This window comes from Cadophora gregata, assembly GCF_030347475.1.
Source record: "Cadophora gregata isolate MNR1 chromosome Unknown scaffold_2, whole genome shotgun sequence".
Classification (NCBI taxonomy): domain Eukaryota; kingdom Fungi; phylum Ascomycota; class Leotiomycetes; order Helotiales; family Ploettnerulaceae; genus Cadophora; species Cadophora gregata.
Window position 1 is genome coordinate 3036097 of NW_026695925.1, and position 20777 is coordinate 3056873.

Below are 20777 nucleotides of genomic sequence, written 5' to 3' on the forward strand. Positions count from 1 at the left end.
CGGAAATCAAACATGCATCCCGCCACACAAAAAAGTCAAACCTTCTTGGCCCTTCAGTCACCAAATGACAATACTACAGCTCCAACTAAACAACCGTATCGACAGTGCACACCTGCCAAGCCTTATCTTGGATCAAGCCTTCGGCATGTGTTCTGATAGTTTTGCAGCAAGCAGGAGTTCCAGCGTTGCGCTCGGTATCACCACAGGTGAATTGGGTGAGGCCACTTGGCTCTGCGAAGCTCTTGAGTTGCGTTGTCACCTGCGAGTCTTCTTAGAGAGGTTTGAATTTGGGAACAGAAAGGAAATGTACCATCTTTGCAGTCGCCATTCTCGCGGAACTCGTGGCAGCACGTGCCGAATAGGGGCAGGCCGTCGTTGTTAGGAGCGCACTTGTAATATGTTAGCTTGAGATCTTTGATGGGGAGACTTCTGTTCTCAACTACCCGGAAGACTTGGACGTCTGGCACAGCGCGAGTCTCAGTCCGGCTCAGGGTGGGGAGAGCCAAAGCACAGGCTGCGAAAGCAAGGACGTGGAAGACGAGAGTAGATGCGAACTGCATTTTAACGGTTGTGTGTTGATCTGAAGAAACACTTGGAAAAGAAAAGCTGTTTGAAGATATTGGAATGCGAGGATGTGAAGTGTTGAGTCGATTCTTGTTGTTGCGTAAGGAAGATGATGACGCTGATGAATGAGATGGACTGGAATATGAGACGAAAACTCCAACATTTATGAACACCACTGAAGCTCTATTTCGAGCTCGAAATGTGCCTTGCAGCAACTTTAATTCTATATTTACATTTAGGGTAAGCGACGAGGGTAAGCGAAGCTCGAGGAGGCTGAGGGAGCTCGCTTTCGCTCTCCGCACTCCAGCCTCATCTCACTTCCAAGCGTAAGTGACCACTCAGAAGAGGATGTTCTATTAGGTGGATCTTGAGGTGTAGAGCTGTGGCCGGAAAATTCGAGTGATCAATGAATCCTTGGCTACACAAACAGAACGATATTGAGGCTGGTGATGCCAACGCGCAGCAAGTCGGCGGGCACCAGACGCAAAGTTGAGCTTTCATAATGGACCAATACTCTCCAGCTTCGAGTACCTAGGAAATGTAGATATTCTTCCATAGACTTCCATGTCGTCTGCGACCCCAGAACTACGCGCACTTGACACAGCAGTCTAGGCACAGCGAGGTGTACCTGAATAATTAAGAATCAGACAAATACCAGGATGGATCCTTCTAGAGGTGGAGTATTATTGCTGATGTACCGATTTCTTCTAATCTCTTGCAGCCATTGGTAATGTTTGTGCGAATACGATGAGAGCTCGCGATACGCTCCGGAACCTTCGCGCATCTGACTGGCACAGAATCTTGCTGGACAGTGAGGCTTACCATAAAATTCGTCGTCCTTAAACTCTACTGGGTCGGAATCCTTTGATATCTTGAGCCTAGTCGATGAAAGAATGTTCAATTGGGCCTACTTATGTGGCTTGTACGTGGAAATGGTTCGCCTCCTCCCTTCAACGCCTTTCCACCGTGAGTAGATTGGCGACTGCATGCTCAACCAAATGCTAACAAGCAAACATGAAAACGAGATTCTGGTTCGTGACAGTTAGACATACCTTGAACTGGATCATTTGTAGTAACTCATCCTCAATAATTGCAGAAGAAGGTGCAGCGGAGTGAGCATAGCCAATCACTTTTCTTTGCTCGGTCAAGGATTGATTTGTTCAGTGGTTCCGGATGGAAGCAGCAGGTCAACATGGAAGGAGGAAGACTGAAATCGATGTATGGAGTTCTCTATATCTCTTTGAGGTCTAGGTGTTCAAGCCCGGCCTATTCAATAGGTTTCCAAAATAATGTGGCATCCTGATCCCTATGTGCTATTCTCAAAAGTCCGAGTCTGTTTTGTGTGCAATGCGTTTGAATACGCCTGAGACTAACCCTTTACTAGCCGGGCACTAATCGTCGCTCGGCGCTCACCTAGTATCTGCGGATTCTGATCAATCTACATAGACCTGATAGACGTCACACTGTTCGCATTTTAGCATCGCCACATCACTTCTTGGGTTGCTCTGTGCAGTTGAATAACCCGCTCGTAGAAACACTCGTTCATTGTCCAAAGGTCTCAACTTCCTAAATGTTCCTATGAGTGATTCACTTTGCTCCATTTCATTGCTCCTGTGAAATGGCATGTAGGGTTGATCTCTATGGAATCAATCTCTGTACGACTACGAAGTAGTACAAAACGAGCATAATATTGTAGTCCCCTGGCTACCAAGGGAGAAGTTGCCGAGGAGTGCCGGCTCCAAGCGAGATCCCAGCAATGCCCCGTCTGCTCACTGGTGGATTTAACTGAACCTTGAAAACTCTGCGCACCCTATTTTTTGACTTTTACTTGTAATGAAATAAGAGCCAAAATCACAAATCAGCATTAGATAGGCCTGCTGGCCCAATGGCAAGGCGCTTGACTACGAATCAAGAGATTGCAGGTTCGATCCCTGCGTAGGTCACTCGATGATGTCTGATGGACACATTTTTTGTGATTTGTTTTTTGGGGCTAAGATATTTCGCAGCTCAGCTTAGAACGCATGTTCGGCTGGGCCTATTCTTTTGGATCTCTTTTCCTACCTAGCTGTTATCTATAGTATTACAGTACTTTGTGCTCCGTAAGGTCCTACGCTATGGTGCCCGAGGACAGGCCCGGCAATGCGTTTGCTAGGTAGGCTTCACTGTTTGCGCACCCAAACAATTAGAGCCTTTACGCCGCTCATAAAATATGATGTTCCTTTCTTGTGAAGACTGGAATAATTAACACTGTCCTAATGCCGTGCGACTTATCGATACAGCCCGTCTACTTCCCTGTTTGATGTTGTGGCGTGGATGCGGAGTGTTCGGCTTCTCGCTAAATCAGAATTCATGAGATGGAGTCTCGTTGATGCGCTGCTGAAGATACGAGAGATAAAATGTTACGAGATCATTTGGTTACAGTGATCCAATCTCTGTATTGGAAGTTCCTCTGTATTTACGGGGCTGAAGGTTCAGCCCATCGGCTGCTGATCCAGGATTGCCAAAGTTGATGTCAAGGGAAGCGTCACTGTAGGACAGCGATCCTGCATTTTACGCCTTTTGATGCTAGTCGTGATTGTTCCTGAATACCAATAACATACCCTCGGTACAGGCATACGTTAGATCTGACCATTTTCGGTCTTCTTGTCACTAGCATCTGCCTTCTTAAGCAATTTCCAGCGTACAAGGTTCCCGGCACTTCGTATTAAGGCCGGCTACCCCACGGCCAAGAATAAACATCTGCAGATCTCTACATCATCCCGAATGCACTTCTTGCTTTTTATTGATCAGCCTCGTATTTGACTTTGGCAGAGAAGTAACGGCAGTAAGATCAGAAATAAATAACAATGCGTCACTTGCTCCTTCCTCCAATTCATGTAAACTTGTTAACATCCGTAAAGCCTTCTCCACAGCCACCAATACAATCCATCAACGTCAACATCAACATTAATTATATATTTCAACCCTCGAATCGGACATACGAGAGAGCTCGCGACAGAATTCTACGCTTCAATTTCTTCCATCAACATGCGCTTCTCAACCACCACAGGCCTTATCTCTTTCCTTACTCTCCTGTCAACAGCCACCGCCCGAATAATCGGACTGGAAACACCTCGCACTATCGCCGCCGGGGAGCCTTTCACAGTCTCTCTTCTCACAGAAAACTATATCGTAAGTGTTTCCACTTCTACTTAGAAACGCAAACTGATTCCCAGCTCCTTCACAGCAATCTGTATACGATGTAGCCGCTGCGTTTGGCATATCTCCTGGTGCTGGTTACCCCGACACTCTTGGAACTGTTATCGGGTCGAATTACATTGGTCCAGATGGGTCCAACAGCCGGCAAAAGCTCAACTTCACGGTCTCGACAAACAAGGATCACAGCGCTGGCCGTTCAACTCTTTCAGCAAGTGTTTTAAGTCTGTACGGTGTATCGTCTGGTCCTATTCTGTACCCTTTCAATGTTTCGGTGACTGTTGGGGATACGACTAGCACCGAGAAAGTCAACACTACCCTCTACACTCAGTGAGCAGACATTGGAAATGATATGGAATGCAGGAGAGGGATGCTGCGACAGCATGGGGATTCAGAGATTGCATCAGTGACACAGCCAGATTCATGGACAGGTTGAGGGGCAACACCGGGAAACATTTGCACGGTATTGGAGTTTTTGATTTTCTACAAATGCAGAGATCTCATTATTGAGAACACAAGACCTTTGTACTATCATTACTCATGCGTCTCTTGTAATGTCAGGTCATGGCAATGATTCCTGGGTTCACATGATATCACGTGAACGCAAGACTTCAAACATTGAACCATGTGCACTGTGAGAAAAGATAGAAATAAAAATCTCGTGAAAGGAGTACATCCTCATAACTCTGTGTAACATTCTCCTCATTTGGTCTTCCCGTAATCTGCGACCTCACAGAAATCTTCTTCCCGCTCCTTCCCCTTCTGTTTACAAGGACTCGCTTACACATTCACGGCTCTTCATCCCGCCATGACCAATCACAATTGGAGAGATCCAAGGCATCGAAGTGAGCCTATACATCCTCAGTCTCGACTACGATCTCCGACTTTCTCAACACCACACTGCGCTTCAGACCGCAAACGCTTCCACGATGTCACTGGCCGCTAATGTATCAAGAGCCAGTGGATGGCGTGCCCAAGGCAATTACACCACGGTAGCCGACGCGTTTCCCCAGTGAGTATCCCAGTAGCATAGCTCACACTCTGATATTGACATTGACGTTGTTATTCAGACTCACCAACCTGACTCTCGATCCAGGTACAGGATTCAGCCCTCGAATGGGCGGCCAGAACTTCACTCACTGCTGCCTGCTTGCCGTCAACGAATCTCTTGATATCAAAGACGGCTCTATTGTCGAGAGACCATCGTCCTTCATCAAATCTACAGTGCAAGATCTGCTTGCTGCAACGGAGGCAAATCAGTTCCCGTGCACCGCCAAATGGGATGGCAACACTGCCGGCGCTCCTCTTGTGGAAGTTCCATACTCGTGGTTAGAGGAAACTTGCCCTGGCTGGCAATTGTCAAGATCGAAACCGGAGTCACAGTGGATTTCACCCTTCGTTGGATTCCTCCTGCCCGCAGTCGTGTTCTGTACGTCATCTACTTCAAGTCAAATCCCTTACAATGGACCAAAGACATCTCTGGAAGAACGCTAATTGGCTTGGTAGGTCTCATGATTCCACGTCGAAGAAAGCTCGCTGTTTGGAGTAAGCTGTTCATCCCAGACTTGTCCCAGGTCATGTCATGGGTCATAGCGCCGTTTGCCATGCTGGTAGCTGGCATAATCGTCGCGAGTGATACCATTGCATGGTTGTCGGTATGTTTCGCCTTTGGCAGCCCAAGTAAGTAAGCCCGAGTTCACGAAGCAGGTTAATGCGGTGGTTAGAGGATCAAAATTGTTCTCTCGCATTCCTATGGTTATCTAAGTAACTGGACATTCAGTGCTTCTGAGCGGATTTTACGAAGCCTATCTCGATTATATGATCATCAGCTTTCTTCAGGATAAATTGCAGAATTGTCGTTTAACAATCGATATGAAAGCTCGACTTCTTTTTGTTATTCTTTGCGGCAATCTGGATCTAGATCCTGAGGCGATGACATTGGATGAGGAGATGTTGGATTTGCCACCACGAGAGGTTGCGAACGAAAAATGGCCAGATATTACCCAGAATCCGAATCGTGACGCCCTAAATCTTAGCTCACCGTGGACCCACGTCGAAAATTTGGTTCATGAGCTTAGAACATATAATGACGGTAGGTTAAGCATTATAGGTTTGATTTGTTACAATCGGCCACTGATACTACCTTTCTTTGACTCGTAGCCACACTTCAGACTCCAAGGCAATGGCCGATGCACGATACCACATGCACAGTTCCGATGTGTACTGAGTTCAAATGCATCGAAAGGCCAATTTCCAGAACTCAGAAAATCCAGAAAGAAATTGGCAGAGCGAAAACTAGGGTAGCCGTACTCCATCTTGCTCAAAAGACGACAAAGGCTAATGTTGACAGTTACGAACAATGCTAGCATGCCAGGTAAGAAAATGAATACCGAGTCCGATGAAGGCAACCAAAATCGACATGAAGCAAATACTTTTTTGGACCCGAACAGAGTATTCACACTGACTGCTTGAGATAGTATTCATTCGGTGCTACTGTTGGTGCCCCAGTTGTGTTCTTCCTCGGGACATTTGTGTTCACCATTGTGACAACCCTCTCAAATGTAAGTATCTCAGCCCGATGATACCTGGATTTCTACTTCAACCAAAGCATATACCTGACTCCTCGCCAGCTCGGTGACAACGACACGAGCTTGGCATTAGCGTTTGGAATGTGGTACATGATCATCCCCCATATATCCATTGTATCCGGTCTCCTTCTAGCTGGTAATAACCCGAGCACCCTCGAAGGAGTGGTTGCTCACGAATTTGGGGACACCGACCGTCGTCTCCCAGCCCAAAAACACTTGGGTACTCGGATCTTTGAGCTTGCCTACGACAGTCGATATAGGCCCCAATGGCTGTGGTTTCGTGGACGAAGCAAAAGACATTGGATCGAAAGGGTTTGGAAAACATACGAGTTTCGACATCCAGCCGGAGAAAGGGGACCAATGGTTCCCGACGAGGACATGGTAGCACTGAGGCGAGCAGCTGCATTAAGCACAAAGAGCTGGGGCGTCATTATTGGAATGACATTGTTACTTATGGGTAGATTATCTAGAAGTACTCGCCTTACAAGATTCAACTTTATTGATGAAATGCAGGGGTGCCCTTCATACTCGCCTTTCTTACAGCTTTCTACACCCCGCAGGTCGGAATCAGCTGTCGGACATTAACATTCACAGTCTATACCATCACCCAGTTATGCCAAATAACTCTTTGGCTTTGGGCCTATGCTGGTGCACCAGAGGAAGGAGCGTGCCCTCAGTTCTTGCGCAAAGGAGGATTTCTGCACCAGACTGGGTTCTACACACCAACAGACGTTTCTTCTCTGCGTTCACGCCATACTTTCTTCACCCTTAGATCCCTATGGTCAATTGTTTGGTATGTAGTCAGCTATCTGAGCTTTAGTTGACTTGCTGACTCCACCGCAGGTTTAGCTTGGCAATCATATTTGGTCTTGGCGGTGTCTTTACAGCAATCGGAGGCACCGTTATGCAGCTTATGGGCGTCTATCGAAGCGGATTCTGCGACTTGAATGCCGAATGGTGGATTCGACCTCATGATAATACCCCAGTTGTGATTAGTACGAATTACGCACTTGCGATTGAAGACGCCAACAGGTACTGGCTGGCCTGTGGCATTACCGCAACGCTGTTCCTGGCTGTGGTTTGTTTTTGCGGATGGTGGTATCAACGTCGGTTGAGGGGACTTTTCAGGGATCTAGTGAGCAGTCTTGGGGATGTCAGCAAAGAACGGGAGGAGATAAGAGCTGCTCTGGCGAGAGACTGATGTCAAGTATTTCAAGTGTGGTGGAGACAAGGAGAGTTGCCAAGACCGACAAATGAACAGTTTTGGAGCTTTTGACGCGCCATATGATCAAGGCAATTCCAATCTCTGCTCGAAGACATTGCATGAAATTAACATGCCATTTCTATGTCATACAAGGACTATATGTGCTGAGAAGATCGGAGCAGATTATCCTGCTACGTTTTCTGCACCCAACTCGCTTAATTTTTTATTCCAAAAAACCAACTTGCATCGTCTATCAATTTTCTTTCCCTTGGAGAATATAAAACTGTATATCTACAGGTCTTAGTTGAGTCGTAGACATTCTTCCCCTCACCTTCTTGTCTTGTCTTGTTCGGTCATCAATTCACTCCTTCCGCTTTGAACTGGTCGCACTTGCCTGAAGTTTTCACAGCGCGCTAGCTCAGTTGCACGGCCCACCAGCTTTACCTTCCATTTCTACCAAATCTTGGAACCTTTCCCGCACATTCCAATCCTTCAAAAAGCACACAACACCAACGAACTGGAGGCAATTCAAAGCCTCACATCAAACATCTCACATCCAACTTCTCACATCCAACTCCTCGCAAGAAACATCCTAGATGACGTACAAATCAGTCCTCCCGCAGCTTTTTGAAAGAATCGCTGTGGATGGGGCGATAACGCCAACCGCCCTTCGCCTGAGGGTGGAGGAAGAGCATGACCGCGTCCAGCAAGGCGAGCCAAGTCTCGATGATGATATGCATCAGTATGTGGTAGAGAGGAATGTCTGGAGAGCACTGTGTAAGTTCTTTGCCACGCCCAAGATTTGATCGTGAACTTTGACTGATATCTACAGACTCTGACGAGTATGGCAACACAATTCCTAGGTTCACTGGCATCAAGCCAGCTCCAGCATCGCAACTATCCACGATTGAGGCTGAACTTGCTGAGCCACAATTTCCAAAGCCTGCTGAGTTTATTCAATTGGAGACCAACAAGACGTCACCTCAGAATCCTCCTAGCCACGTGCCACAATTTCTTGCCCGACAATCACCTTCAAGCTCAGCCTTGTCGAAGACAGAGCGATCTTCTCGAACAGAGTCTGTGACAAGTATGCCGTCTAGGTCCCCGCAACCTGGTCTCAAAAGCCATCTCCGCCGTACCGGATACGAACAGAAACGACAAGACCAAATTAAAAATGCCCCTAAAAGTCCTCAAAAAGACTCGAAACGTCGACCACAAACTGACAATACCTTCGGTTCTCATTACCCGGAATCCTTTGAACGTCGGCTGAGAAACCAACCCAATTCGAATGCCGTGGCATTCAAGCAAAATTTGAAACAACAATTCGACAACTCAAGACATCCACTATCTGTCCCTGTTGGATATCGACCGTCATACTGGGATGATGAGCGAGGCTGTCCCTTTGGTGCCGTCTTCCCCGTCGGTAGCAATACATACACTGCTATTCTCGGACCCCAAGCGGAATATCTCATAGAAATAAACCATCGACTGGGGTACGATTTGCGAAACAATATTGGGCCAGTCCGACTCTTCTTCCTACGTTCTTCATTGGGGAGGGACAACACAACTCCCATGGTGTGGCTGGATGTCGCGAAAGGCATGGACCCAAATACTCCAACCAATATAGAGCTGCTGCACAAATTCCAAAGCTTCTTGTATGAATATGATGCTAAGAGTGGAGAGCTCAGGCCGATTCATCTTGCTTTCGACGTTTGGGTAGAACGAGCTCCAGGAATTTCCCGGCAATGCATCGAAAATAGGCGTCAACTACAATACCCAATCTCCGGAAAGGATAATACCAACAGAAACTATTCAGAGCATGTGGATGCCAATAGGAGAAAGGAGAGAGATTTCCAAGCTCTTGACCAATTTCCTGAAAATTCTTATCCCTCCTCTGAGGCAGACAATAACCGTCGTCGTGAGCCCCATTTCTACCAGGAGCGCTCACACGAGGTACGAACTCGGGAGCCACGAAACTCAAATAGGGTACAATCGGTACGTTGAGATTCACCCGTGACTATTAGTGAAGTCTGAAGACTAATCTTTGCAGAGCGTATCTCAGTCTCGATCTTCAAGTAGACAGTCCGCCACGTCAGAGAGCACCTACAGAGTAGTGAAGCGTGAGAGATCAGTGAGTATCCACATGCCCACAGTTATAACAAGTTCTAATCTTTTCCAGCGATCTCCAGAGATTCGCCTAGCAACCAGACGACGTCATTGAAGCCCGCATAAATGAACGAGAACCCCATGTGAGAGAAATGTTGTTATATGCCAAGTGTTGGGAGATGGGAGCGGGGGATATCATACAATTTCTCAACTTTTGGTTGAGATTACTACAATTTGGATGGACGGAGAACAATTGCGATACAAAGATAATGGTTTGTACGTCGCATGGGGTATATCATACAATTTCTCGACATTTCCTTGGGACTACTACAATTTATGAATGGAGGAGGACAATTAAGGCATAGACATGAAGGTTTAAATGTCACATCACAATTAGGAGCTGCAAGTTAAGTCACTTGGACAATTGAACGCTGTATTGCTAGCATGGTAGTTTTCAACGCTACAATGTACTCAACAGAACACAAAACTGCCAATAACCACGCTGTTTTCTGAAAGTGAACCATACCGTCTGCAGGCACCAGAAAATTCCCCCACCTCAAGAACACCAGCATACCTCCAACTCAGCCCTCCAAAACCCTGAACTCTACACTACCCGCAGTACCCTTCACCTGAACACATCTCCTTCCCTCCCTTCTACAAACCACACACTTTCCCCTCCCATCAGAATGCTCAATAGTCTCCGCATACGCAGCCTCAACATTCCGTCTATTGATTCTGCGAAGACATGTATACTCTGGGTACAACCCCCACCTGTGAGCACCAATAAGGTCTTTATCTCTCCAGAAGAACGTCGAGATTACGCTATATAGCGTCTTGTTGTGGTTGTGTATCGTATTGACAGGTTCCATGCTCTTGAGGATATCGTGGAGTTTGTCGACGCGGGTGTGCCATGTGCTGGAATTGGCGTTAGGGGATGGATTTGGCATTCTTCCGATCTGCTGCGTATGCGTGACAGTATTGACTTGATTGGCTGCAAGTTCTGGGACATGATTCGATGTCTGTTGTGAAGCCTCTCGACTGATTGTTCTGCCCGCTGCTTGAGAAAAGCTGGCTTCTCTTCTGATCCTTGGGACTTTTGCTGGTCGTTTGTCTCTAGCATCTGGGCGAACACGGGTGGAATGCTCGTTCAGATGGGAAGTGTGGAGCCTCTATCGGATCTGGAATTTCTGCGGCCTTGAGACTTCTTCCTATCTAGAAGAGTTCTAATACTCGGTAGTGGCGTAGCACCATTCGCCTCTTGAAGTTGTTTCGTGGTTGGGAATCCGAGGGTTTTGAGACCTGGAAGCTGCTCTTGTCCATGATGCAACTGTTGAAGCTTCTTCGTGCTTGGGAATCCAAGAGTTTTGATGCTTGGTAATGGACTTGTGTCATTTGATTCTTGGAGCTGGGTGGTGCTTTGAAAGCCGAGATTCTCCATATTTGGTATTTGAGCACCGTTCAAGGTGATTGAGGGTACTGCAGGGACTAAGAGAGAACCATTTTGCGTGACATTGACAGCGCCATCTGTATTCATAGACGCCTCATTTTCAACATTTTCAACAACAGCCCCTCGAACGTGATTGACGACACCACTGTGCCTGTCCCCGCTTGGTGCATCATCTTGCTGCCTCACCGATGAAGCCAGAGCGCTATCCGTTTGGCTCGAGTTGTCTTCTTCGCTTTGGGCTTGTACATTCTCCTTCTCACTTGTTGCCACGACATCGCTATTCTCCTGAACCTGTAAAGACTTCAATCAGCAAATTCCCACAAAGCTCCACACCATTCCCCGTCCATCAACACCATTCCCCTTCCTCTCACCCCTCCCTCTAAACCTCCCCTAAACCCACCCCCTCCCTCCAAACCTCCTCCTAGGTACAAAATCTCAACTCCCCACTCACCTCCTTCCCCTTCCCCTTCCCCTTCTCCTCATTCCATCCCCCCATCTCCATCCTCAACTCTTCATCCCCCCCCTCTCTCACAACCCCATCCCTCACACCCCTCAACTCCCCCAGAATCCCCACAAACTCCTCATAAACCCCAACCATCTCCCCAAACAGCCTCCTATACTCCCTCAACACATCCCGTACGCAATGATGCGCTTCCGTTGCGCCTTGCCATTTCTGCTGCGCCGAGTGGCAGAAGGCTTGGATTTGGGTGGGGTGGGGTTGGAATTTCGTGAGGGAGAGGTTAAAGGGGAGGGGGTTGGAGGAGGGGGAGGGGGAAGGGGAGGATGACATTTGGGGGGTGGTGACCGAGTGTGTAGGTGTAGGTTGTGGTTGGGGTTGGAGGGGGGTCTGGAGGGAGGATGGTGAGTGGTGAGTGGTGACTGGTAGGCAGGTAGGCAGTGTCTTAAAGAGTTATTGATGATAGCTGGAGTTGTGTGGTGTTTTGTGGCTTGGTCGAGCGGAGCGGTCAATGATATCGATAACGATAATGGCGATGGTGATGCTGGTGTTGTGATACTGATATATCTTGATGACAAGAAAAAATAAAGAAAGTCCAAGATTGAGAAAGCTCTTCATACCTTCCTTGCCTTGCGCTCACGGACTTGGCAATGGAAGTCAACAAAGGCAAGCGCGAACCTCGCTTAGCATCATGCGGGTTGCTTTGTTTCTGGATTCTGGATTCTGGATTCTGGATTCTGGATTCTGGATTCTGGGATCTGGATTCTGGTTATTGGTCGCTTGGTAGGTTGCTCGACAGGTCACTTCAATTCGCTTTCAGGGTCGGGTAGGGTATGATGATATATATGATATGGTATGTGCACCTCGGTATCGATTAAGTATCTGTATCTGTATCTGTATCTGTACGTCCATCTATATATCCATCCCATCCCATGCCCCCATCCCCCCATCCGCCCCTGTCTCTCAAACCACTCATTCCCAGCTATTATCACCCACTACATACATACATACATACATACATACATAAATCCATACACACATACATACAATCTCACTCTCCCTCGCCTCACTCGTCCTCACCTTACTCCTCCTCATCTCACTCCTCCTCATCTCACTCCTCCTCATCTCACTCCTCCTCACCTCACTCCTCCTCGTCCATCCTCTCCTGCTTCCTCCTATCCTCCCCCTCTCCTCCACGGTATCGCGCTCAACTCCATCAATACAAGACATGGTCGCAGTTTCCAATCAGAATTGCCGTTCTCTCTCCTCAATGCCTGCTCCGCCATCCTACAAACTGAACGAACCAGAAGGTTCTTTGTTGCGAACTGTTGACCGACCCGATCCGGAACGAGATCTATCAACACTTTCTCACGTCTCCGTGGCAGGCTTGCAGAACCCGAGAGCTGCTCGTAGGATAGAATTTGCTTCCCCCTGCACGTCTCCTAGCGGAACAATATGGCGAAGCCATGGGACCTAGCAGTTACCAGCATTAAGACGGCAGTAAAAATGCACATCTGTCGCTCGCTATCTCCCTAGTACTCAACAGTAACGCCTCACTAAGACGAGATCACTGCATCCCCGGCCCCTTAGGCATCTGCCCACCCCCCATCCCGGTACTCCTCGCAAACGGCGTATCGATAGTCCCCCAATGCGTATACGCCGTATGCGGCGGCACACTAGTCATCAAATCCTCCTCCTCACCCAACATCCCCATCCCCGCATACGCACCTCCCAAATTCGGCATATTCCCATACTCCTCACTCACCACCGGCCCCGTAGCAACATATCCTTCCGTACCAAACAAGTCTCTCAGATCCCATGGTAGCTCAACGGGATCTTTTTGGAACCATGTATGTACTACGTTGCCATTTTGTGCGCCGTTGATATTGCCAGGACCGGTATGTGTAGGCTGGGGCCCGTAGTCGAAGCCAAAGGAGGCTTGTTGTTGGTCCATGTACTTTCTATATTCCTCGCTCTTCTCATGTGAGTCTGAGCGGGCGTCAAAGATGCCGACGATTTTGGCGAGTTGAAGAGCTACTTGGGTGAGAACTGTGAAGGTTCGGCAGAGCTTGATGGGTTGTAGGGAAGCCATGACGTCGCGGACGGCCTTTTTGCGGGAGTTGTCTTCGGCGGTGTCACGTTCGTCCCAGGGTCGAGCTAGGAAGTCGAGAGCCAGGATGAAGACGGAGTGGTAGATGTAGTAGGCATCTATCCAGGCTACACCATCAAACATACCTGTCACTAGGAGTTGGTGGAGTAGTGATGTAGCTTTCCGGGAGTAAGTTCCACAGGCATGACTGAGATTCAATTCTTCCGTATCCAGATCATGAGAGCGAACATGTCGACCTAGCTTCCTAGCCAATTGAACTCCAACTTTCCTCAGAATGAAAGGCCTGGTGACGAGAGACTGTATCTGGTGGAACTGAATATGCATGAGGATGACAGCTCGTCGATGTTTCGGGATCGAAGAGAGGTTCTCAAGTCTCAAAGACGGAGGCAGACTATGATTCCAGGAGTCCAGGTCTAGTAAAAATTGTACCGCAACGCTCATCTTCGGAGATTCGCCTTGCTGTGTAGCACTTGATGGTGAAGAGTAAATCTTTCTCCTCACATCAGAGAGCAACTTCATCAGTCGGACGGAGTAATCGATGAATCCTGGAGGTACTGAAGATCCACCATCAAGCATCATCTCATCTGGAAACGTGACATTGACTTCTGAATCATCAATAGCACAGGGCCTGCCCAGAATAGCGCACTGATTCTGCTCGAACATATAAGCTGTCCACCAAACACGTTTCCGAACTTCTCTTTCCATATCATCGAAGCCTCCAGAAGTACCTTCTCTATGCATACCAAGAGCCATAGCCATCCTGGACGCACAGCCCAGTAACATGAACGCACTGTTCCTTTCAGTGCAGTTGTGCTGGTAAAGTTGAAGAAGCAGAATAGCCTGAACATTGACCAGAGTAGAAGCACTGATCAACTGGTGCATCCTCGACTGGACCAGATTAAGGTAATGCCGCTGTATCTGCATAGATTGTCTGGCATCGCGATCTTCCAAATTCTGAGCCCCAAATACAATCATCATAAAGATGCAGCAAATCCAACCGGGTTCGATGTCACGTAGGAGCACCTGCGGTTGAGTCCACATGGTTTCGTACCGAAGCTGAAAGGTAGGGTGGTGGAAGAGGAGATAGTTCGGATGAACATGCTCGAAATAAGCATCGACGAAAGTATCAGTGACCTCTTTACCTGGCAACAAAGACAGAACCGTAATCCTCTTCAGCCGCGCTGTCAAGGCATTGCTGTCTATGGAATTCGGGAAGAGTGAAGGTGCTCGCTGTCTGGGTATTCTTGATGAAGGCTCCCCGAATTGTCTGTCGATATTGTCCTCTGAAGACTCATCGCTCTCATCCTTGACAATTGGTTCCAAAGCCTTACTCCAATTCGACCCCGCAAAGTCCGCAGATAGTTTCGTCCTCTCGTCATCTGGTTGTATCGTCCTCAGAGCCGCATTGAATTCTGCAACCATATTCCTCACTGTCAAGACGAATCCAAATGAACTGGAGGGCCCAATATAATGCGATGGTCCTTGTGGCATAGGAACCAACTTCTCCTCCACAACCTTCCCCTTCACATCTGGATTCTCCGACTCCCTCGACCCAATTGAAGGGCTGCCTGCGCTGCCCGCAGACTGTTGTGGCGAAGGCGCATTCTGTTTATGCGGTTGATTAAATACTTCCTCTGCCACAGTCTGCTCGTCAAATGTAGGAAGTTGGATATCGTGCGCTTCAGCAATCGCATATAATGTATCGATATTATTTGTATCTCTGTCGGGGTAGAGACCTTTGATCAGGGTGTCGAGGACTCGGTATCGTACACTGAGGGTCTCGACGCTGCCGTATATCCTCGTCTTGCGGGGTAGAGTCGATTCGCAATTGACGCCGACCTCGAGACAACTCTGGCACGGCTCATTGGCATCACTGCCGCTGGATCTCGAGCATCGTATGCGCCTCTTCTTACAGCGATCGCAACTGACCAGTGCCCGCCGGCGCAGATGATCCGGGATGCGAGCTTTTCCCGTCTTCTTGGTCTTGGCAGGATGATCCATCATGGTGTTGAGTGAGCAGCCGAATCAGCCGCAGATTCCGGGGTATTGGTTATTGGGACGGAGAGAACGCTGATCGGAGGTACAGAACGACGCTCATGGATTGGAAGGATTTGAGGGGGGGTTCAGCTGAGTGTGGATGTTTTGAGGGGGAGGGGTTGAAGAAGGAAAACGCGTTCAGGTGTAGAAATGGATTGAAATGCGGTCGGTACTGTATGGTATGGGTATGGGTAGGTAGGTGCATACAGCTTGGGTTAATTGCGGACCGAACATGGGGCGGAAGAGAAGAAAGGCGTGGGAGTGGAGTGGATGGGATGTAGGTACTGTACTGTACTGTACAGTACAGTGGGATGGAGGGCAGTCAAGCTTTCTCGAGACTCGAGTCCTCCTCGTCGCAGGGCAAGAAGAGCCGATTCCGGGGGCGGGCACCCTTTACTGCACTGTACTCGGACGACGTCTTGCTCTGCGTGCAACATGCTCCAAGTTACTGAGTGTATGGTTAAAGGATGAACCTCTGCTATCCTCTGCTGCACTGTAGGTAACTAAAATGAAAATGCGGAGACAACAACCTAATACCGTATTGTACGCAAAATCCGTCCGTCAAATGGTTACGAGACGTTGCTGACGAGGACAATGTCTCGTCATGACTCCAGAGGGTCGAGAACATGGGCAGGTCGGTTCAGCTGTGGGGGGACATTGGTGGGTCGGCTGATGGCGGGGGAAGTGAAGAGTGGGTTGGCAGCCCAGATCAGCAGCTGCACGAAAGAGTCTACAGGGTTACACGGTATCATGGCAGCAGGGTTAGGTTAGTGGCACGTAGACGTGCAGAGTGAGATTCGACCCAGTAAGGCATGTGCTGTGCTACGCCTATTCTAATCTCCGATGTCAAGGTCTTCAGTTGCTTTGGCGAAGAGATTGAGATGAGAGTAGATGTCGGCTTTTGAATCCGGTCCTGTCGGCCACTTGTATGAATATATATGTATGCGATGCAATGCGACGAATGCGACGTTGAAGTTGGCGAATGAACGGAGTTGCAATACGATTTACGATTCATAGACTCTTGTAAAGATGGACAGGTAAATTACAAGCAGAGAAGAAAGGTTAAAGAACCTGAGAAAGCCAGGTGGGTGATTTATCTGAAGCCAATGACAGAGTATGCTTGGCAATACCCCCATCATCCTTTGTTCGTCTATCTCCTACAGCTATTCAGTCTAAGCAGCATCTAAATTATTATACAAGAAAAGGCACCTTTTCTACCTAAAGATCGTAACCAGTAGTTCGTAATTCTCCGCGTCCTCAATATTATAATACGAACTCCGTGCCTCCCTACCCCATGTCCGCCAAACGCCATCTTCACTTTTAACTTTCCACACTCACACATCTACACCCGCACCCACCTCACCTAAAGTAATGGCAGGGCCGAAGGATGCTCAAAGCTTTATGCACAGATTGACTTTTTGGGTTTGTTCGTTCGGAAAGATCCCGAAGTTCTGTACTGGTGACGGACGAGGCGCCGAGAAGGCTGTCTGTGTGGAGATGGATATACGAAATGGCAACACAAGGAGTTGTCAACTAATACCTGGTACGAAATATGGGAGGGATAGCATGAGTGCCGAAGATTCTTTTTTATTCTGGCTTGATGAACGCTACTTTACCACCACACCCCCCATCTTTGAGTCTTACCAACCCAGTGCACTATCCTTACCTGATACCCTCAAATCCCGAGATCGGATTTGATTGCCGGACGCTGACTGTTTACTTACTCCCCCTCTGCTCTGCCCCTGTCGCCCACTCACCCATCCACTCGGCCTCTTAGAACCCAGCAGATGTTAGATCAAAGCTCCAAAAAGTGCAACGATAAAACCAAAGTCCAATATTCCATTCTGATGTATGGGGTGCATAAGAGTTAATCTATCTTGGCAGGCAATGGTGGCGTCTTTAAAGAAGACTTTCCCAGCACCCCAGTCCATTTCCGTCCAGCCCAGTCCCGTCCGCTCCACTCGCCTGTCGCTCGGGGGGTCGGCTGAGAACCCGCCGGCTTGGGATTTTGTGAAACCCAGCCCAGCTTGACCCATCTCAACTCAATTCAACTCAATTCAACTCAGCTCAAGTACTTCCCTCTGTATGAAGTCAACGACGTCTCTTCACCCCATGCATTAAGAAGACTTTAATCCTGTCCCGTCCTGTCCCGTCCTGTTCTGCCCAATTCGCCTCGAGCCTCCGCTCACAAGTTAAGCGGGCGTTCAATTCACCACCGTCTCCGCTCCTCCTCTCAGCTCTTGACTTTGACCCTACCCATATCTTCACTCAATTTGACAGACAACGTCAACAACACATTCATGTTTCCACCTAGTTGATGAATACATGCATGCATGCACAATGGCCGCCGCCGCCGACCTTAAGTCAGACCCTCCACACGACCCCGGCACTGGCGTCACGGAACCGTCCTTCCATCAAAGATCATCCATTCCAACGGCCACCATCGCTACCGTAGACATGGACCCGGAGAAAACCCATGCGGACTTCACGAACCATGATTCAGGCTCAACGTTGTCTGAGACTTTGAGGCTCGATTCCCATGGTCTACCTCTGGTTCCTCAACCTAGTCGATTCAAAGATGATCCTCTGGTATGCCATCCGCTACTTGCAATTCCCCCCTCAATTGCCCTTCTTTTCGTCACCCTTCCTTCCAGCCCTCCCAACGTCAATACGATTTATATGCATATTAACACCTCATAGAATTGGCCATCATGGCTGAAATGGGCCGTCCTAATCCAAGTCGGCTTCATGGCCTTCCTAGGACCCTACAACGCCGCACTGATCAACCCATCCCTCGTCCTCCTCAGCAAAGCCATGCATGTCACCACCCAGAAAGCCGCCTACAGCACCACGACCGCCATCATCACCGGCGGCGTCTCACCATTCCTCTGGACACCTCTTACCAACTACTTTGGTCGTCGGCCCATCACACTGCTCGCTATTCTTCTCACCATCCTAGGAGGTATCGGATCAGGAGCCTCGCCTAACTTCAGTGCATTAGTGGGCACGAGAGCACTATGCGGATTTGGCTTTGGGGGTATGATGTCCGTGGGTACGGCGTGTGTCAATGATATGTTCTTCTTGCACGAGAGAGGTGAGAAGACGGGCGTGTATTCGATCTTCGTCACGAATGGTGCACATGTTGCTGCACTGAGTACGTCCCTAAACCCCTTAACCTCTCCAACCTTAAGTTCACAGCCTAACACCACTCAGTTGGAGGATTCCTCGGTCAAAAAGCAGGCTGGCAGTGGGACTACTACCTCGGCGCAATCAGTACCAGTGTTTGCTTCATCGTCGCCCTATTCCTCATGCCCGAGACTCTATTCTCCCGTGATCCAACCTTCCTCGCCAATCGTCATGAGAGAACGTACATGCAAATGCTGTTCAACTTTAAGGGCAATATGATTCCAGGGCACAGGCTCCGTCCATCAGACTTCCTCCAGGTAGGCAGCCCACTCTTTCCCCCTCAACCACCTAAGACTCTCTCTTACTATCCACACTCGCATTTGTCCATAACCAACCAACCACTAACCCCCACCCCACAGTCCCTCACCCTCCTCCGCTACCCCTCCATCGCCCTCCCCTTCTGGTACTACACCTGGTCCTGGACATTCATCAACGTCATGCCCGCCATCTCCCTCGCCAGCATCTACACGCACTTCTACCATCTCCGGCCGGGCCCCATTGGCGCCTGTCTCGGCACCTCCCTAACAATCGGTTCCATCCTCGGCGAATTCTTCGCGGGTCGCGCCTCCGACTACCTCATGCTACAACTAGCCCGCCGGCGCAACAACAAAACCAAAACCAACAACAACAGCACCGACAGCACCACCACAACCAACGAGCGCAAACCCGAACACAGACTCTACCTCTGCACCCTCTCCGCCATCTTCATGCCCCTCGGCCTCATAATCTTCGGCTCCACAGTCGGAAAATCCAACCTCTACATCCCACTCATCGGCCTCAGCGTCGGCGTATTCGGCCTCCAGATCGCATCCACCACCCTCTACGCCTACACCTCGGACTGCTACAAACCACAGACTCCCGAAAGCGGCACGGTATTCAACCTAAGTCGCGGGTTGTCGTTCGTAGTAGGGTATTTCGCTCTACCGTTTGCAAGCGAGGTGGGGTATTTTTGGGCGTGGTTCACGTTTGCGGGGGTGTTGTTTGTGTTTTTCTTGCCGATTGCGGGGTTGATGGTTTGGGGGGAGGGGTGGAGGAGGAGGTTGGGGGAGCCGGGGTGGAATAGGGATTTGTGAATGTGATGAATTGATTACTTATCTGCCTCTCGACTCCTTTCCACTTGGTCATTTCCTCACTTCCCCACTGTACTCTACTCTCCTCTACTCTACACTATTACCCCACCTCACCTTCCCCCGTCTAGACCCACTACCTTCCAACCTCATCTCTCATCATCCATCTCCACATATCCCGTCTTCCACATTACCCCCCCACCCCTTCTCTTTTCTTTCCAGGCCAGATCAGATTCCAGATAACACCCAGACCAGACCAAACCGAACTGAACAGATGAACAGATGAGCAATACCGACCGGGCACGGAGAGAAACAGAAAGAAGGAAGGAAGGAAGGAAGGAAGGGTGGAATTTTTTTTCTCACCGAATGGATGGTTAATGAAATGAACACTTTTGATACCAAGAGCAGAGGCATGGGCAAGGGCAAGGGCAAGGGCAAGAGAAAGGGGCAAGGGAAAGGGAAGACCAAGTGAGAGGAGGAGAACCAGGAGGGAGGAGGGGAACCAGAAGATGGTGGAATGTACTCTGCTTTGCTCTGCTTTGCTCTGATTTACACAGATAGATAGCTTAGATAGGTAGCTTAGATCCCTCTTCACAAACAACGAAAGGATGCCTCACGGCAACAGTGTAATAATGAAAAACCAAACCCAAACCAAACCAAACCAAACCAAACCAGGCCGATCGATCCTAAAACATTCCATCGCATCGACCAGATGTCAGTCAGTCAGTCAGTCATTGATCAAGACAGTACGTATTATTATACGTAATATAATATAATATAATCAAACCTTAGCTTAGCACTGGGATTTTTTTTTTT

General features: G+C 48.8%; 7 protein-coding genes and 1 non-coding gene across 8 annotated transcripts; 5 read left to right on the top strand and 3 right to left on the bottom strand.

Annotated features, from left to right (window-relative positions):
- Nucleotides 1-197: 197 nt before the first annotated feature.
- Nucleotides 198-560, bottom strand: ONS95_008289 (uncharacterized protein; the record flags this gene model as incomplete). The annotated part of the gene is made up of 2 exons (XM_058501841.1): nt 198-259; nt 311-560. 2 exons carry the CDS (start codon nt 558-560, stop codon nt 198-200), a joined length of 312 nt encoding a protein of 103 aa, XP_058363163.1.
- Nucleotides 561-2435: 1875 nt separating this feature from the next.
- ONS95_008290 lies at nt 2436-2507 on the top strand. The gene has a single exon. It is a non-coding gene; the product is annotated as a tRNA-Arg (tRNA).
- A 1084-nt stretch (nt 2508-3591) lies between these two features.
- On the top strand, nt 3592-4093 carry ONS95_008291 (uncharacterized protein; the record flags this gene model as incomplete). The annotated part of the gene is made up of 2 exons (XM_058501842.1): nt 3592-3735; nt 3791-4093. The coding sequence occupies 2 exons, from the start codon at nt 3592-3594 to the stop codon at nt 4091-4093; spliced, it is 447 nt and encodes a 148-aa protein (XP_058363164.1).
- A 595-nt stretch (nt 4094-4688) lies between these two features.
- On the top strand, nt 4689-7548 carry ONS95_008292 (uncharacterized protein; the record flags this gene model as incomplete). Its single annotated transcript, XM_058501843.1, has 10 exons — nt 4689-4771; nt 4830-5188; nt 5266-5439; nt 5540-5851; nt 5920-6059; nt 6110-6133; nt 6237-6320; nt 6390-6804; nt 6861-7140; nt 7191-7548. The coding sequence occupies 10 exons, from the start codon at nt 4689-4691 to the stop codon at nt 7546-7548; spliced, it is 2229 nt and encodes a 742-aa protein (XP_058363165.1).
- Nucleotides 7549-8147: 599 nt separating this feature from the next.
- Nucleotides 8148-9772, top strand: ONS95_008293 (uncharacterized protein; the record flags this gene model as incomplete). Its single annotated transcript, XM_058501844.1, has 4 exons — nt 8148-8328; nt 8384-9546; nt 9602-9682; nt 9731-9772. The coding sequence occupies 4 exons, from the start codon at nt 8148-8150 to the stop codon at nt 9770-9772; spliced, it is 1467 nt and encodes a 488-aa protein (XP_058363166.1).
- Nucleotides 9773-10804: 1032 nt separating this feature from the next.
- Nucleotides 10805-12121, bottom strand: ONS95_008294 (uncharacterized protein; the record flags this gene model as incomplete). Its single annotated transcript, XM_058501845.1, has 2 exons — nt 11556-12121; nt 10805-11395 (listed from the first exon to the last, which is right to left on the bottom strand). Exons 1-2 carry the CDS (start codon nt 11892-11894, stop codon nt 10805-10807), a joined length of 930 nt encoding a protein of 309 aa, XP_058363167.1. The 5' UTR covers nt 11895-12121.
- A 1007-nt stretch (nt 12122-13128) lies between these two features.
- ONS95_008295 (uncharacterized protein) lies at nt 13129-15675 on the bottom strand (the record flags this gene model as incomplete). Its single annotated transcript, XM_058501846.1, has 1 exon — nt 13129-15675. One exon carries the CDS (start codon nt 15673-15675, stop codon nt 13129-13131), a length of 2547 nt encoding a protein of 848 aa, XP_058363168.1.
- A 1128-nt stretch (nt 15676-16803) lies between these two features.
- Nucleotides 16804-20688, top strand: ONS95_008296 (uncharacterized protein). The gene is made up of 3 exons (XM_058501847.1): nt 16804-18862; nt 18922-19151; nt 19254-20688. The coding sequence occupies exons 1-3, from the start codon at nt 18457-18459 to the stop codon at nt 19965-19967; spliced, it is 1350 nt and encodes a 449-aa protein (XP_058363169.1). The 5' UTR covers nt 16804-18456; the 3' UTR covers nt 19968-20688.
- The last annotated feature ends 89 nt before the right edge of the window (nt 20689-20777 follow it).